This window comes from Pempheris klunzingeri, chromosome 5 (genome assembly GCF_042242105.1).
Source record: "Pempheris klunzingeri isolate RE-2024b chromosome 5, fPemKlu1.hap1, whole genome shotgun sequence".
Classification (NCBI taxonomy): Eukaryota; Metazoa; Chordata; class Actinopteri; order Acropomatiformes; family Pempheridae; genus Pempheris; species Pempheris klunzingeri.
This window is the reverse complement of record NC_092016.1, coordinates 20,134,397-20,153,437: the sequence shown is the minus strand read 5'-3', so window position 1 is coordinate 20,153,437 and position 19,041 is coordinate 20,134,397. Positions and strand designations below refer to the sequence as shown.

The window sequence follows — 19,041 nt, the reverse complement described above, 5'->3', positions numbered from 1 at the left end:
GACCAACTGGACTTTAATCATAGTGTTTAAGCACTGTCTGTTTCCCCCTCTTCTTTCTCCTGATGAAGGTTGGGCTCTAGCTAAGGCGTGGGGAGAAAATTGATGGTGATACAGACTTTGAAACAACATTGGTTCCGGTCTCATTGCTGCCAAATTTGGTGCAGTGGCTGATTTTGGCAGAAAATCAACTCCAGTTACAGAAACTTTGGACTACATGTGATCTTTGGCTCGTCATTCAAGTATGACAGCCAGCTGTGGAGGGTTTAGGCTTCTGCTGTGCTGAAAAGTTTTGGATACCTGGGATATTTCACTGATCTCTTGTCATATTTGGGCAAACTATTTAAGAACCGCTCAGAGCTACTCGTTCTCATTTCACACTGCGCGTGTTACAGAGTTAGCATGGAGGTCAGATGAAATGATCTGCAAAGGACTGATTGAATACTTTGACAATAGGCCATCGCCTTCAGGCCATCCCGCCCTCTGACCTCGTTCTTGCAACAGGTCACCCACATCTGAAACAGGTTATGTGAGGAGGTGTAAACAAAGCATAAGTGGGCAGCAGACAACACATCTGACAAGAGGGAGATCTGTTGGAACTGCATCTCTCCAACAGTCACAAATGCGATCCAAACTCCAACAGATGTGTCTTTGTCTGTTAGAAACAGCACAGCCTCTCACCGGCTTAGTATGTTTCTATGTGTCATTGTGACCGACATGCACAATCGTTCTCATACGAGGCATCGTATAAGGTCACACTCATGGTTAATGGGTTTTCCTTGTGTGTGTCACTGTAGTACATCGGAGTTGTTTATATGTTTCTTCGTTGTGTGTATGTATTCAATCAGAAATCTGATACAGAAGTTAACAGTGTAATCACATGATCATATGGTGCCCATATGTTCCCTGTGCAGCACAATGAGCATACAGCTCATAATGAAACATCAGCCTTTTTATTTTAACGGAAAGCTGCGTTGTTGGAGAAAATAGTCAAAGTCAAAATGTCTCCAGCAGCTAACGTTCTTCTTCTTTGCCCTTCATCTTAAACTGTGTAGGTCTTTTAGTGCGGCCCTATCAAGTGTCAGTTCACCTTAGGACTAACAACATTCATCCACGCTTAAGGATGAAAGCACCTAACTCAAGTCCTGTAGAGTCAAATAAACATCCAACAAGAGTCATGAGGGGCTTAGTGGGAGGCGACAATGACTGACTGTCCCCATACTGATGGACACTTCAGCTGTTAAAGTATAGAAATCTGTTTACAGGGTCAGGAATCTTCATAATATACCACTTGTTCTTTCTTATTAATTTATGTAAATACATGTATGGACCCTCTGCATGGAGGGTTACCAATAAAGTTTTGTGGTTGATAAATTCAGAATCCGAGGTGGTCTTGACCACAATACAGCAGCCGGGAGCTAAGAAAGTCAAAAATACCCCAAAAGACCCGTTTCCAACATTGAATGAGTTTTTCAAAATGGGCTCATAATCAAAGTCAACCCTACTTTGTGAGGTTTTCGTACAGGAAAACAGGAGAAAATGGTGAAACAAGATCTGTAGGGGTTGCTTCTACCAGCAAGACAAATCCAAACTTCAATGTAGGCAAATGAGTCGAAGCAGAGTTCAATCTGGGCTGCAGTCAGAGGATATAAGCAGCTCTGTCCAACGATTTCAACCATTTCAGTTTTTCTTTCCATTCTTTTTTGTTACCCTGTGTTCCTTTCGTTGTATGCTTAGCACAGCACACTGCATTTCGCTGATGTCTGCTGATGAGGTTAGCTAAACTCCAACTCCCTGCTCAGGAGGAGCATTAAGGCAATGCTAAATGAGGTTTGTTTTTTTCATAAACCATGCACAGCTCAAGATAATCTGCCTCAGACGAGAATGAAAGTTTGTCTTCCAGATGTGGCTAGTGCAGCTGTTTACAATGGGTAGCGAGTTGTCTGATGAAACGAAAAAGACGGAGGGAGATGCTGAGTCTGTTTCTAACAATGCTACATTGTGGACTCCCACTTGTGTTCACTGGTGCACAAAATGTTTTGGATCCTGCGGTTGTTCCGTCAATGCCATCAGATACAGGTTCTAAGATTATTTACAGAGAAATGTTTAGTCACAGCTAGGTCACATCAGGTCCACAGGGATCACGGCGATGATACTTTGCGCTTTGTACAAGAAAAAAATCTTTCTATCTGCTTCCTCGAGTAACCAAATTACAGACACCAGAAAAAAGCTAGATTTTTGGAACATAAACTAAAAGAGAAATTGAATGCGATAGAAAAAATAGTGTGCGTTGGTCAGTTCAGACACAAGAACAGACAAAAAAAAGACAAATGCACCCCTGCAGTGTCCATCTGCTGACCAAAACAAAGCTTTTAGAGAAATAATAGCTTAACAGGATTATCTGCTGGTTATTGTGCGGACAGCTCACAAACAATGAACCAATTAGGACGCTCTTTGAAATGTAAAACAGGTGCAAAGACTGCATGTGCTGTCCATGCACAGAGAGAAAAAAGATATGAATGGTTATTAGTATGTTTGGGATGCATGCACATACACATGACTTATTGCCATGTTTAGGCTTTTTCTCACCCACTCCAAGTTAATGGTTTGACACAGTTGGTGCAAAGTCTCCTTTCCCGTGTACACACTCAACACTAACGTTCGCCTGGCTGATCCTGCCAGAGCTGCACTCTGCTGCTGCTGCTGCTGCTGCTGACTGCCCTGAAAACATCCAGAGGCTGCGGTCTGCAGGACAGCAGTGCAGAGAGATCCAGTGTCCGTCCGCAGGGATTAACGCTGTCAGACGATCAGCTGTGGCATACCGGGCAGCTTTATAAAGTTTAACAGAATACCTCTGCCACTGGACTACATAGCGTGCATCGCTTTTGTGTAAAAGTGTGCTCACTGTACACCTCATAACCATATTTTGAGTGTCCATTCTACCAAGGGAAGATTGTAGAATGATCCGACTGACTGAATTTCAATAACATCTGTTGATATCTAGAGTATAGTAATAAATCACAGAAAAGCTCAGTGATCATGCACATATTGTGATTTCTACTCGGATGTTTCAAATTATAACACTGCGCTCAATTATAACACTTCATCAGCTGGATTGAATGCCATTTGTCGCTCCACCACACCTCTTATCACAATAAAATGTTTAATGTGTGACACCCTCTGGCCGAGGGGACAACAGTTCAGCTGTGGAAGAAGCCCGGCAGCAGCTGACAGGCAGGATCGGTGTCTGAAGTCAGAGCAGAGGGCAGCTGCCAGGCAAACGGGCACCCTCCTATGAATGACAGCTATTCACCTCCCCCTTGAACATCACATGAGCGCTCCCTCCTACTCAGCACAGCCCAGCACAATCACACTGTGTCTTCTGGTACAGTAGAGCCTGGTAAGGAGGGAGACAGGGAGAGAGACAGAGAGGGAGGGAGACAGGGATAACCTGCAATGTGACCTTGACAAAGAGTTTGACTAAACAATAGTTTCCTGAACTGGCACACTCCAGCGTGATGGTGCAACAAAAGCAGCTACTTTTGGTTCTAACCTCAGAGAAAATATAGTTCTGTGCCATTAAACAACTCAGTAAGTAGGGCAGTGTTTGCCTCTGGCAAAAAAAGCCCCATCACATTCTTCCTGTACCCTTCTTTAACCTTCACTCCTGTCTCCCTCAGCTGCTTGTTCATCTGTTATGAAAACAGATGATGCAGGGAGTCCATAGCCCCTCTCTCTTACGTCAGATGAGTCTGCTCACGGCACACACACGTGCACAAAATGTAACCTTTTCCTTACAACCTTTTGTTTCCAGCTCGGAAATCAACCTCCTGCGTCCCTGCCTCCCCCTCTTGCCTCACTTCCTGACGCCAACGTCAGACAGAGAAATGAGAAAGTGACCCAAATTACAGAGCAAAGATAACCTGCACTGGGGATGGAGATGATGATGATGATGATGATGGGGGAGAGAAGGGGGACGAGTGAGGGGAGGAGGAGGGGTGGCTCAGTGATTAGACAGCAAATGAGCTGCAGTGGCATCATCATCACTGGACTTGTGGTGATAAAAAGAAGGGGAAAAGATGACAGAAACAGCAGAAACTGGCTGAGAAATGTGCCGTTTCCTCGTGAACTGCAACTGCTCCGTTCCCCTGTAAGAAGTCACACACACAAGTGAGTGACTGACAGTGAAACAGTGACATCACTCGGTGACAGCAGTGCCAGTTGGCACACAGCTGGATGCTGCGGAAGATGCCTAGCTGCTGCAGTGTCTCTGTTAGCCAACCCATCCTGCTGCCATTGATTCATACTGTAGGCAGCAGCTCCGATGCTATGTAACAACGCAGCATGCAGAGCGTTGCATAATAAAAAATAAAAAAAGCGCCGTGCTAGTAAACAAGGAGGACGAGGGGACCACATCCTTCCACAGAATCACCACTACATCAATGTTTACAGCTGTAATGGATGCCATCGCGGGACTTTGCTGAGATACTTGCTCATTCATCGTCATTAAACCACAGGAATGTCTGTTTCTGACAGGCAGCTGGAGGAACATCATGTGCTGTGTGTACACACTCTCAGATACTGCAGGCCTACACACAGCACACAACTGTCAGCGACTAAAACTGCATCAAACCCAGTCACCCCTAAGGAGAAAACAAAAATATACCTCGATTACAAAAACAAACAGTGCGGAAAGACATCGCGTCTGCTCTGCTTAAGAAACTCTTCCTATTGCATCCACAAATTCCTGAGATGTGACTCGCATTACATCTCCTGTCATACAGAACACACACACACACACTCACACACGTACCCAGTTAGACAAACACACACTCACAGTGAATGGCAAGCTGATAGCGGTCTACTCACAAGTGCTTATGAAGCTGACATCCTCTTTTCTCATCTGTCAAAGGGTTTGTTTCACACTTGTCCTCCTCCTCGCTCTGCTTGTCTTTCAGTGGCAGATGAAAAACAGAGTGGCTGAAAACACAGAGAGAGAGAGAGAGAGAGAGAAAGAGAGAGAGAGATCTGCAGTGCTGGAACTCTGTCAGTATGCTAATGCCTGGATCTGCTCTGCCTCCCTCCCTGTTTCTCTCCTTCCTCCCTCCCTCCCTCATAGTTTTCTCCAAGGTCAGTGGGTAGAGCTGCCTATTTGACTCCTCCCTTAGTGGACAATTGCTTCCCTCCTTATACCAACCCCCTCACCCCCCAGCCTTGCCCTCCTACAGGCTGGACACCCGGCAGTAATTACCGTCATGATCCAGATTAACTCCTGGGTGTGCTCTTGTTGTGCTACACTGGGCCTGGCTGGACTCAGCTAGCTGAGCCGGGACAGGGCAACACACAATCAGGATTACTGTGCGTGTGTGTGTGTGTGTGGTTTAGACCCCACAAGGAGGGCCAGGGGCAGCCAGACAGGACAGGAGGGGGCACTCTTAAGCCCTACAGGGCACGAGAGAGACAGAATGAGAAAAAGACGACCAGCATGAATACACCAACAAAACTGCACCTACATGGACAGAAACACACATGCATGTCAAATATGAGGGAAAACCTCTGGAATGCAGAGCGTGATAGATCAATGACGTGTGGATTAAAGTGGTAGAATCTAATTTAGAGGAAGATTAAGCATGAAATTAAAGATGACCACTGAACGTTTACGCCGATCTGCTGATCTTTGCAGACACTGCCACGGACGATAACATGCGTGACCTATGTTGAAAATCATCTGGAGCTGCAGCGCTGGAGATCAGACCCGAGGAGACATTACTGCAGCAGGAGGTGATCACCTGAACGTGAACAAGTCTCACTGCTTAAACCTGTACCAGATTATTTTCTCCGTATGTGCACCATCGGGCTGTTAAAAGATCAATGCAGTGACCATCGGAGTGTGTGTCTAATACTTGCTGCATTGTGTGCGGTCCACCGCCTGCAGAGTGGGTTCAGGAGCTTTGCTGACTGTTTAGCTGCTTCACTCAGTGGCTTTAGATCCTGTGATGGGATTAGAGGGGGAGAAGCATCTGATGGGATGAGGCAGAACTCAATACATGGGCAGGAAGTGCTCCTTCGCCACAAGGGGAAGCATGAGCCCACTATAGGACTAATCACAATGACTGACACCGAAGTCAGCTACATCTGATCTAATTTGTTCGTTTGTGGAAATGCTGCCTTGTTCCCAGTAACAGTTCTACTGAACAGATTTCTACTGATTTCTATTCATATCATGATGTTACGACACACTAAGCATTTCTATTTTCTTATTATTGCTCCTAAGAAAAACATGAAATCGTACCCACTGGGTATCAGAAGCATCACTCATCAACACCTTCCACAGTGATTCAGCATTACATAATCAGAATCATTCCCCTTCCTTATTTTGGGTCATATTCACAGTTTTTCCATTAATAGTTCAGAGCACATAAAACCGCTTTTCAGAAACTCCTAGAAACATCCTTGGGAAGAGGTTACATCATCCACAGCACGGGGAGACGTCTTTGTTGTGAACAAAGTGGATATGGTTTTCTTGTAATGCACTGACACCCTCTGGTTGTCTGAGGTAAGTACAACAGCTGGAGGAGCACTTTTGTTCCTGAATGAATGACATGAGATGTGACAATGTCTGTACGGTGTGTTTTAGCTTTTCAGGTACAGGAATGTAAGAAAAGGGCCTTACTTTTAGGGTGGCTTTGAACTTTAGTGTTTAAGTACTGGTGCCCACTGTCAGGTCTACTTGTGTAATGGCGATACTGTGTTAAAACAGTTAGGACGGATTTCACAGACACAACAAATCGTACAGAGACTCGTGGTTATGAACTTAAAATCCGAGGACACGGCGAGAGACAATTCCTTTTGTATTTCAAGAATTTTGGAACAGCATGCGCAAAAACAAACAAAAGGAAATACAACAATTAAACATGCAACAGCAATGAAACATGAAGTTGGGCCAGCCAACAGTTGATTTTCACAAAATACAAGACACAGAAAAAAATAAATGAACAAAACAAGAACACCAGAAAAAATAATAATTAAAAAAGTGGATGGGCTGTTGTTACAGCACAGAACCAGCAGATGGAGGCATACAGTGTGAGATCCAACACAAAACATGGACACGAGAGGTGAAATGGAAAACCAGAAACCAACGCTTTTCCCTGCATAGTGAAGGAAACTCCAAACAGTGACTACGTTTGATAACCTTTCATTTCAGCTCAACAGCCACAGCGCCCTTTAAGTATTTTGTAGTACCAACTGTTGACTTGGGCTGGTGATCACAGTCGGGGAAACTGTGTGACAGAACGAAAGTACTTCATCTGTTGAAGGTGAGTCCAGAAGGCACATCGCAACACAAACACAGAAGGATGGGAAGGACACTGGTAGCATCTGTGGCATGTTTCGACTCTCCACCGCACGATACTGGTACACACATAATCTTCATGCCTTGCTTTTTTTAAAATCCATAATCTTCTTTATTTCATTTAAATAAAATATCACTTCAGGCCCCAAAACATCATAACACGTCGGGGGAGGGTCATGTTTAAAAAAAAAGGTAACCATGAATGATTTCCAACCAGTCCAATGATTGAGAGACATTTAGGGTGAGCGAAATTACACGAGGCAAGGTAAATCCAAAGAAACGTAAAAAAAAGCACATAAACATGATTGGCTGAAGTAAACCGTAAGTGACAAAAAAATACAGTACACTTATTTCCTTCCTGTGAAAACAAAAAGGCAAAGCAAACTTTGATTACTGCAAGAAACAGAGATGGTTGTTCAGTTCATAGTTGATACAAGTTCATGTTAAAACAGAATACTTTCCCTTATCAACAGATCCTCCACAAGACCCATCAAAATGTCTTAACACTGATTTGTCCGCAAGGAATCTCTTTTTGAATGACCTGAGCCGTGCCGAGTAGTCTGCATACAGTGCATCAAATTAAAACCAAATACTGAGTACATACAGTACATCCTAATTGTCAAGTACATATCCTAATTTTTCATTCATTATCTGTAACACGTTTGTGGCTGTATCTCTAACATTTGCCTCTCAAGTCATGTTTGATTAAAGTGATTTCAAGGCCATTTTCTCATGTCTGTCAGGCTGTTTAAACCTAAAGAAAATCACAGGACATGAATGCAAGTTGTCCACAAAAACACAAGCATGTACTGTAACTAAAGAGGTCAAAAAATATCAATACAGACTAAATCTGTGCTACTGCAGTAAGTACGGAAAGAATAGGTAGTGTTTGTGAGTGTCATTAGTCTCTATGGATGCCCCTTTGTGCCTGCTGTCTGAACTGGCTCGCTGGCTGTGAGCTACGACCTTACTGTAGGCTCGTACAGTAGATGGGGTCGGGTGAACTACATCACAGTGTCAAGGCATAGCATGGCTCATCATGGCAGAAAACATGAAGTAGCACCTGATGGCGATAAAGGGGTTAAGGGCTTGCATCGGAAAACAACAAATACCTGTATGGTAGTTAAAGAAATGTGCGTCAGGGGGCGTTTCTGTTTAGTGAAGGCAGCATGAGAGGGAAACTGTGAATACAGAACACTGAGTCCGAAGAAATGCAGCGAAATCTCAAATAAGTCCAGAATGTGGATCCACAGTGGCCAGACCTTGGCGTGGTCCTTCCCTGATCCACAATGAAGTGCAGGACAGACACACGGGCAGTCCAGACATATCGTCTCATTTTAAAGGTCCAGCATATACTGTTCATAATGTTCTTCATTTCATTACACTGTCTCTGATTTGACACACTGCGGCTGATCTGACTCTGTACTCTGAATAGTCTAGGAGCTGTGTCAACCATCCCGTCATTCAGTTTTTCACGAGGGCAGCCTCCTCAGGTAGCCACCTCTTCACTTCAGTTTAGCAGGACAATCTCTCTGCTGTACACCCTCAGGGACTTCCATGGGAAGTAATGTCAGATTAGGCGAAGCAGGCAGGCAGGGTCAGTGGCATGACTGGTTAAGAGCAATAGACTGGAGGCCGGGGCTTCAGCTGTGGTAGCTGGGCACAGCTGCCTGTTTCTGGGAGAGACGCAAAAGCTCCTCCCTGATGGCCTTGATCAGGGAGGCGGAGGAGTGGGTTGGAGGAGATGTATCCAGGGGCGGTGGGGCTGAGAGATAGCCCATCCCTGTGGTGTCTAGGTGGGCTGGGGGTGCCGAAGGCTCCCTGATAGCGCTTCTGGGCGTCTGGAAGATAGAGGAGGAGGACGAGTAGTCAGGACAGTCCAGGAACTGAAGGCAGGAAGGAAGGACAAACAGATGGAAAAAGACAGACAAGAGGAGGAAAAAATTAGAAGAAAATAGAGGGAAAATGTAAAGAACAGGAGAGTAAGAGAGAAGAGAGAACTAGCAGACATTTCTAGAGCAGCACAGCATTATTTTATATATCTGAGACTTCATCTGCTCTGAGCCCTAAGCACATTCATTTGTACTGACAATGTCTAAAATCAGGTGACAAATATGTAGTTTTTATAAAAGGTTCAAAACTTCCTATAACTGATGGGCATTGTAGTTTTCAGCATACGCTTCTCAGAATGGATTAAATAGTGCATTTGTTGTGGGATTATTTTCTGCCATGGATTGACACACGTTTGGTGCTCTAGTGAGCATTTCCAGGACAGTTTACTACATGTGAGATCCACTCAAAATAAACCATAGTGTCTATGTTCATGGTAATTTACGTGTCACCCGGTGGCTCACTGGTGTAGTTCTAACAGTTTTAGGACTACCATGGAGCTCTGTGGCAGACTCAAGAAAGAAGACCTTGGTCATAACAAAACTAAATCTGTGATTCACTCACTGCATCTTTTTCAGGCTCTGCCCTGGAAAAATTCTCGTCATGGTAGTGGTTCCAGCCAAGGCCTCCGTTCTGGCCCGGAGCAGCCCTGACCCCTGCTGGGTAACCATTCATCCGGCTGGACAATCCCACCTGTGTAAGATGATGGAGCTGGGTGCCTATAGACACACACACACACACACACACACACACACAAACATAAGAGCTACAATACCTACAGCAGCTGCTTTAACATACTTTGATATAATCAGTACAGTCTGAAAAGCACTCAGCTGTGCTGCACTCAGTATGGTAAATGCCAGAATCCATTTCTATTAGTGTAAGTCACATGACGACAGCAGCATCACGCCAGCACCTTTAATAATTTAAGAGACAGGCGAGGCTCTTTCAATGTGTCGGAGGTGTGTGTTTGTATTATGGAACAGCACTGTGGCCCAAATCCAGAATTGATCTAAAATAAACTGTTCAAACACTGTATAGACAATACATACGTTTATTGACTTGAAAGTGTTGATTAATGAGTTTTTCTCTTTTTCTGTCAAAATGAAATTAAATGAAGCTGTAAGACGTGGAACTGAAATTAAGACGTATGTGCACCATGGTCTTTGTTTGCAGGTCAGTGCAACATCTAAATCCAGTTTTATTGCTGCCTGTATGTGTCTGCATGTGTCCAATTTGCACTCGTACCTGTAGTTCCCCCTACTGGTCGCGGTCTGGCAGATGAAGGGAGCTCATCAGCGTAGAGGCCCCTGCTGGAGTACAGGCTGTCTGGCTGGAGCTGCTCACATTGCCCTGCTGTCTCTCCTGGTGGCAGGTAGCTCGAGCCAAGGCCCTGCCTGAGACACAAAGAAATTTATTTTCATTCATTTAACTATAAAGACCAATCACTTTACAGTGCTGCTCACAATTTTGCTTGTGTGAGTGGACATTTTATGCTGTGGACTTCATGTGTATTTATTTGTGTTTGCATGCATGATATATAATATAAGATTAACTTAAAATTGGTCTTAAACATTTCACAATTTACAACCACAAAGTACAACTTAGTTACTGACAGTTGCCAATGATACTTTAGTTTCAATGTGCTCAAATAGCTGAATACATCAGCTAGGTTTCCTTTGGCTGCTCTGCTTACTAGAGAATGACTTCATGAAAAAAGCTGCTTAAATTATTGGCGCTGTGCCTGCACAGTGTGTGGATCTGTGTTATGACACAAATGTGTGGGTGCCTTGGTCTTTTTGGAGACAGCTAAAAGACCACAGCTTGGGCCTGATCCATTAGACCAATAAAATAAAAATGACTCTTCCTTCATTATTCACGAGGCCCAACTCATCTAAAAGAAAACATTGCCACCGGTTAAGGGATGGAAATCAAGCTGATAGTTATAGAAATCCTTTTGGTGTAGGAAGAAGTGTGTGTCAAATCAGCACATTACTTATTCATTTATACATCAATACTCAATTTTCATTGACCACTCTACTAACCTTGATATCAGGCCGTGGGCAGAAGAAGGGGACATGCTCAGCTCGGTGAACCTCTGGGGAGGACACAGAAAGACAGAAAGTAAGTGACAATAATAATGAAAAAGATGGAAAACAGGCAGCTAACGTGCATCAGTGTTTGCACTTGTGGCTATCAGGTACAAACAGCTTATAAAATATTCAAAAAACATTGTCACAGCTTTCATACTGTATCCAGATATAGCAGAAGCAAATACAAACAGATACAAAGAGAGCCTGTGTTAGATGTTGATATATTTTATAAAAGCACAGCAATGCTGTGCTTATTTATGCATTGTGCAGTATATTTGGACGGTGGGTTCAGTATTGTTTTTAATCAAGCATGGTTTTGTTGGATATCCTTCTTTTTTACAGCTGACCTTTTGCAGCATATTAAAGCACTGAACCTGCAAAAGCAGAACCAGCAAATAGCTTTTTATGGCCCCACTGCTCACTGTTAAATCTCTCTCTGTGTTTGTCACCTGGGGTGAACACTGGTGTTGGACTATAACGAACACAGTTGTGATTACTGTTGACAGCTGTAAAATGCATTTACGTCTGGATTTAACAACATAAGTAGGAAGTTCCATTATCACAGTAATAATTACACTGTAGTCAATAACGGAATATGTTTAGTGTTAGTACCATAAAAACTTAACATAACATGACCAGGAAATACTATACTTCTATTTTTCCATTGAGAGCGTGTAATCTGTGGTTCTATCTGGAACATACTGATGAAGTATTTTCTACAGTCATAATGCTGACAACATACGCCTCGCTGCTAATCTAATCCCAGTAATTTAATGGGCAAAACATTTTACAGCTTCCTCTAACTCTAATATAATGCCCCTCCATCTCTAAACAACTCATACTGTTTATAATACCCCTGGGCACTGGAAATCTTTATTTAATTTTAGCTCAGCTCTACCCTTCAGTATGAGTCTCAAAGAAGGGGAGATGCTATAGCTTCTACTTTGTTTCTTGTCAGGCCCACGTAACATGAAATACTACGTACACAGTGTGTCTTAGATGCACAGTATTATGGACTCCAAGCTTAATGTGTTAAGAAACTGCTCAAAGCCTAAAAATAAGTACAAACACAAATACAAAAGCAAACACTGAGCTTGTTATTCCAGCGGCTTTCAGAGCAGTTATAAGACGGAACCTTATTTAAAACTGGCCTGCACTGAAAGGAGCTAATGCAGATCAGGCATATGCAGAGTATATTACTGCAGAGTCTCAGGGGTTGTAAGGTTGAAGCTCCGCGCAGGTGACAGATGGAGGAATACTTAACTGATTAGTTTGCTGAGAAGAAACGATTAAACTTGAAGCTATAAGCTTCATGCTGAGAATGAGCTGAAAAAACCTTGAGAAAGGTAGGAGATAGTGAATACAAAGGATTTTACGTGTCTATCGACTGTTGTGTCTGTTCTGCGATTACAAATTTAAACAGGGAGTCTGTTTCTCTTTGCTTGTCCCCAGATTAGTGAAAAGAACAGATGAATGAGAGAATGCAGATTACAGGAACTTAGACTAGCTAAAGCTTAGATGGCATGGAGAGCGATTTGCTGGCTACACATGCTTTTGTTCGGTGTAACATGAAAGGCGAATGATTTGATGATGACTGAATGGTTAATGCTCCATCTAAAGCATCCCGTAGATACAAGTGTCTGGGATGGCTACTTACACCAGGGAAAGGGCTAAGAGCTGGGTAGGAGGGACCCCAAGGTCTGGGGCCACGGCCTGGAGGGCTGGAGCCAGGGGGGTTGGTGCTGACCCCTGGGAGAGTGATCCCTGCTGTGCTGCCCTGAGAGGTGGGCGACACTAGGGCGAAGGCATCGTCCAGCAGGGAGTGCATTTGCTGCCGCGCTTCCTCAATGGAGGGCTGTGGGGGCATGTAAGGGGGTGGGGGAGGGGCGTGTCCTGGTGGAGAGGAAGCGGGACCAAGAAAGACGTCGTCTGTGGGGGAGGGGCTCCTGTGAGGGGACCCAGGGCCTTGGTCAGGATCCGACTGGAAGAGACACAACATATTTATTAGTTAGAGAAGTGGAGGTTAGACAGGATATATGTAAGCTTGCACAAGTGTTATTCTCCTGTAATACTCACTACATAGGCCACATTGTTGACACCAGGACACTTTTTGTAAGCAGCATCACTATCTTCAGTGATGAGGTGGTCTTTGTCTGCTTCCATCATGCCTCCATTCAGCTGTTCCTTCATTTTCTGTTTGGGAGAGCGCCTTCCTCGACCACTGAGAGAAAAAAAATGGAGATATGTTATTGAATCTATTCTATTTTTTATTTTTTTATTTACTTCAAGCCAGGCCAGAAAAATGTAGTCCATCCTATACACCCATATGCGCAGATCAGCTTTTCCAAACAAATGCAATGACCCAAAACATGAGGGCTAACCTTTTCTTAGGTTGCATGAAGATGGAGGGTATCTGGGCGTCTGGGTCCAGGATCTTATCGATCTGTATCTGTGCTTTATGATAGATGCGATCCTGGTCCTTTGCATCCCCGAGGCCGCTCGTCACATCGTCCATGGCCGGGAAGTCGTAGTGACCCTTCCTCTTGGCACGCAGTCGTATCTTGTTACGATGGTGCTCAATCTCTGACTTATGCCTCAGTGCTACCTGGATCTGAGGAGAAAATTACCTCATAAAACAAAATCCTTAAAATATGCGCAGATTAAACTAACTGTGGATGAGATAAGACTTCAACCAGGAATGACCGTTAAATGAGTACACTTGTGAATTAGATCTTCCAAATTACCACCAATGCTGCCGTTTGCTCTATTAGGTTTTTATTACACTGACAAAAGTAATTTAAGTCTTTGATTCCTCTGTAGCTGACAAAGAGCAGATTTGAGCTTGAAATGCTGTAATTTTCTCATACAATAGGAAATCTGACAGTAGCAGGTGACAGTGCTGCCAGTCTTCCAGGAGATAATTCAGTGTGTTTTCACTGCAAATATTAAGTTATTCATCTTTTTAATCCAAACCAATTTTTCTGCCTTTGTTCCAATGTGATCAGAGTGTGATGAATTTTCTTTGTGTGTCTTACATAATGTCAATATAAAGTAATACATTTCGAAATCGTTCCTCCCTGTTATCAGATTTTTGCCATGCAACAAAGTCAGAGGAGCAAACCTCTTTATTGATTTGGTTGGTGTCAGACACTTTGCCATTGATGGGTGGGCTGTGCAGTGGTGGGACAGGCATGGGCTGCATGGCGATAAGCTGGACTTTGTTGGGGAGTCTCCTGCTTGCATCAGTGGCACGAGACATCCGATCAACATGTTCAAAGATGGAGGCTGAGGACAGCTGCTCGTTTGTGCCATTCACAGGGGGAGGACCTGAGGAAGGAAGCGAGAAAGTAGAATAACAGAGGTCATAACTCAGTCAATACAGCGTGGTCATTGCCAGTCTAAACGCTAATGTTGACTTAAACTAGGGGACAGAGAATAGACGACTACTGTGTAAGGATCTCTATAAATTATTTGCCTTATTATCTAGTTAGCATGATTATATTTAAAATATGACTTATGGCAAAAGTTTGGAATAAATGTTTCCGGTGGTACCATGAAATAAACACAGATTTTCAAAAGTTAAACTTCTTTTCAAACAATGGCTTTGCCTTTGTTTGTGAAGTTAATTGTCTCTACAAAGTGACTGACAGCTCAGTAGACAGTGATGGATGGTGAGAATAAACCGAGCACAAAACTACCACAGAAGCAAACAGACAACACACAGACACAGCTGCTGGAGGTCAAGCCTGAGGTCTATAGAGACACAGACGCAAAGAGGATGAACTCTTACCAATTCTATTCTTGCCTGCAAACCGCAATAGAAAGGAAAAAAAGTTTTATTGAGGAGAAGGAAAATCAGATAAAAGCACCTAACATAGAAGTGATTCCTGTATACTGACAGTGAAAATAAAAATACCCAGTGAATTAAGGGCTGGCCAGCAGGTGTGCTGTTTAAATGTAGAAAAGAAAAGATAAATAAAGGAGAGAAGCAAAGGGGGAGAGAGAGGCAAGTGAGTCATCTAGGGTGATACATTTCCTCTGCTGATAAAAGCTTCTTCTGTAGTCTTGTGAAATTCATTAATCAGAGAACCGAAAGGAGGGAGCCTCCTCTGATGAGCAGAAAACGCATTGATCAAAACACTAGCTGAATGAGCAAAAAGAAAGCGAGACATTACATAACACTGAGTGTCTTATATACAACCTACTTCTAAACATTGTGGCAGCGCATATACAGTCCCAGGCAGAGATTTATCAATAACAAAACAGAGACCATTCCTCTGTGGGTGAGTCAGGCTGTAGTCTGCGTGCCTGGCTGCCTCTGGCTCCAGCACGTAGTCTCTGAGTGACATTGCAGGCTTGAATCTATCAACAAGCTGTCAGACTGAGTAACTTCAGCTATTTTTTCCCTCCTGTTCCCTTCTCTCTCTCTCTTCTCTCTGGACTTCATTGGACCACTGAGTAGACTTCCTACCAGGTGTTTCTTTTACCTTCACTGTTCCCCTCTGTAATCTTTCTGTCACTGTTTGGGTTGACGCTGCACTTTCCCCTCAGTCTCTCTCTGCTTTGTCTCTTTTCACCACTTCACACAATCTTACTTGACCTCTATCTGGCCCTCTTGTCAATCAACTCAACCAGCTTTATGTCTGCCCAAACCCTTTAGTTTCCTCCCTCCCCCTCCCCCCTCGTATTCGCTCTTTGTGTTGTGGAGGAGTGATGTGAGTGTTGCCAAGGCCACTTGCCATTTAAAACATTGATGGGGACCTTACGGGTCTGCTTGCTGTCGCTGGGCGTGGCGTGGGCTCTCAGGTTCTCGTCAGTTGAATCTCGCTCACTGGAATGGTCACTTACCACCGAGTCACCGTCTGACGGCGAGATCCTACCCCCAAAACACACACACACTTACATAAATAATAGAAGCCAGAGAACACACTAACATGCTGAAATGCCATGCATAAATCAAAATAGTGCTCTTCCAGAGAGGTAAAAACTGGAGGGAGCCTTCAAAGAAATGATAATATGACCTTAAGCTGGTAGAGGTAAATGCATAGAAGTATTTCCACTGACCAAATGATTAAATTCTGAATCAATCTGTCTAGCCAGCTATCAAGTTAGGAGAAAGAACCAATATCAATCCAACACTAATAAAACAAAATTAGTGAAGTGAGCAAATGCATTAAGCAATAGCTGCTACACTAATATTTTGATGTCATACATCTATTAGTAAGAGCATTTAATGAGCTGAGAGATGATAATAGTACACAAATTCTTCTGAACACATCATTACAATGAACAAATTGAAATATCTCTATGAAACCCAGATATGAGTTAATGCATCAAAACTGGTACATATAGCACAATATACACAATGCAACATAATATATTATGTATGTTATTATAACGTAATAAGAGATATAGACAAACTGACAGAAAGCAGGAGCGGAAGTCCCTCACTGACTGGTGCATAAATAATTGATCTCAGGATCTGTCAAAATCTTCTTGTCTGGTTCACTGACTGTCCCAAATGAAATGAGTGGAGAATCAGAGTGATGGGGTAAAAAACAAGCTCTGTTAAAAGTCTAAATAAATATCTTAATATCTGTATCAGATAGAGGATTGAAGCTGAATGTAATTAAACAGTGAGTGTTTTGGCCAGGTTCTGGATAAAGAAATATGACCAAGTGACCATCACTGAGTAAAATACTAGTCTAAAATGAACTGGTTTTTCTAATTCAGGGCATCTTTTTGGTACTTTTTACTGTTATGTAACCTATGACAGCATAATATAGACATGAGCTGATGTAATTTAATGATCTAATTTCTTCATATTTATTTGAGCTAATGATGAACAGTTTTTCAGTCTCCTGCCCTGTACAACAAAGGAGCACTGACCTTCCTCGCCTTCGACCGCTACGGGACGCCTTGGTGGAGGAGGTTTTGGATATGGGAGTCGGGATCTCCCCATTCTCAGATGGACTGAGGCCATCTTTGATGGACATGGGAAGGGGTCCAGGGCCCGACCCTGGCGGTGCAGGCTCCTGAATCACCATGACATCATCCTTGCTCTGCTGTCCGAGGTGCAGCTTTGCAAAGTCAAAGCCTTTCACACTGGGAGCCTGCAACTGAGGACAGAGACACGAGTTAGACAACACTGTATATATTTTCCTTATGTCAGGGACGTAGTGATTAAAGCAGTATTCATCATCCTTAACGGGAATCATATTTAAATATGACATTGACGTATAATGACATCAATCTGCAGTTTACACCAAATATGCAGCAAGTTCAGACAGTGACTAGCCAAAGCTGGTGCACTGAAGTTCACTTCACACCAAAAGCTTAGAGTGAAGTGATATCCGGAGAGATGGAAAGACAAGCTATGAGTACATAATTAGGCTGAAATACTGATGAATGGGTGTCCAGCAGGGAGACAGACATTAATTAATAAAGAGGAAAAATATAAAAATGAGGGACGGCGAGTGATGTGGGGAAACATTGAGCGGCTTGCTCTCCTTTGAGGTGGTGGGGGGGACGGAGGCTGGAGATGGAAGCAGTGAGTCTTTTTGAGTGTAAAGCCTTCGGGACTTTTCAACAGCAAACGAGTAAACAGAGGACGTCAGATCTCAACTCAAACTCCAGATTTGTGGAACCAAAATATGTATACAAGAGAAGAGAAGAGCTACATGACATGCTCCTGCTAATTCTCTGAATTATACGTACACTCGCTGAGTTTTGTGATGCAAAATGTCTGGCTTAAAAGCGGCTTGTTGGTATAAAACTGCTAATCCAGTGTGATGCTTGCCAGTATAAAACTGCTAAGCCGAACAGAGACAGAGAGAGAGAGAAAGAGAGAGAGCGTGTGTGTGTGTGTTTGTATATGTTTGTGCGTGCTGCTCTCCACGGCATATAAACAAGGCCAGTCATTGAAAGGGGAAGCATTCAAGCTGCAGCTGAAATAGTAAAAGCCGTTTCATTATAATTAACACTGGGGCTGAATGAAAGAAAACACACAGCTACTGATATCTCCCACACATTATACTCACTAATTACTACTAAGCTTGGTCTAATGGCAAATTGGGGAATCAAAACAAATAGTTGATACATGCAAAATGACGTCTATAAATCTACCACTTCACAATACAGTGATATAGTATATTCCTCAGTCTCTATGGACTATAAACACACCAACACTCCCAGATCCTAATGCCTATTAACTAACACTAACAAGCGCTAGTTTCTATGGCTACTTCACAATATACCTCCTCCTTGGCTCTCCTCCCTTTAGTCAACACTTTCATTTTGTCTTCTTTCTTCATCCCTCCTGTTTTCATTATCATTGCTTTGCTCTCTTGTCTTCTTTGCTCTTCTAGTTTAATTCCTTTCGCTTTAAAGCTCTTCTTTTGCCCATCTTTGTCCTCGTCTTCTTCCTCCTCCTCTTCCTCCTCCTCTTCTTCTTCTTCTTCTTCTTCCTCCTCCTCCTCCTCCTCCTCCTCCTCTTCTTCCTCCACACTGCTCATAGTGTGTTTGCTCTTGGGAGGGGCTACTGGTTTCTAAGCAGAAGCAATGGTGGATAGCATAAGTACTTATAGTGAGGATGCTACCGTCTCTGTATCTGACACATCTCAAAACTCAGGAGCGAGACTGTTAACTACTGACTACTGTTTTCTTCTTTATATAACCGTGCAGGATTTAACCCACTACTGTTCAGACAGC

The 19,041-nt window shown here is 43.3% G+C and overlaps 1 protein-coding gene across 1 annotated transcript in view; it reads right to left on the bottom strand.

Moving 5' to 3' along the window:
• Positions 1–8,976: 8,976 nt before the first annotated feature.
• LOC139201740 (UPF0606 protein KIAA1549) overlaps positions 8,977–19,041 on the bottom strand; it is a 34,846-nt gene continuing 24,781 nt past the window's right edge. The window contains exons 12-23 of the mRNA XM_070831144.1: positions 18,588–18,878; positions 17,221–17,450; positions 16,071–16,207; positions 15,122–15,136; positions 14,453–14,658; positions 13,713–13,942; positions 13,408–13,552; positions 12,989–13,312; positions 11,284–11,336; positions 10,487–10,635; positions 9,801–9,957; positions 8,977–9,217 (exon numbers count right to left, since the gene is read on the bottom strand). Coding sequence (XP_070687245.1) covers positions 8,992–9,217; positions 9,801–9,957; positions 10,487–10,635; positions 11,284–11,336; positions 12,989–13,312; positions 13,408–13,552; positions 13,713–13,942; positions 14,453–14,658; positions 15,122–15,136; positions 16,071–16,207; positions 17,221–17,450; positions 18,588–18,878 — 2,163 coding nt within the window. The 3' untranslated portion in view covers positions 8,977–8,991. The remainder of the gene's footprint in view (positions 9,218–9,800; positions 9,958–10,486; positions 10,636–11,283; positions 11,337–12,988; positions 13,313–13,407; positions 13,553–13,712; positions 13,943–14,452; positions 14,659–15,121; positions 15,137–16,070; positions 16,208–17,220; positions 17,451–18,587; positions 18,879–19,041) is intronic.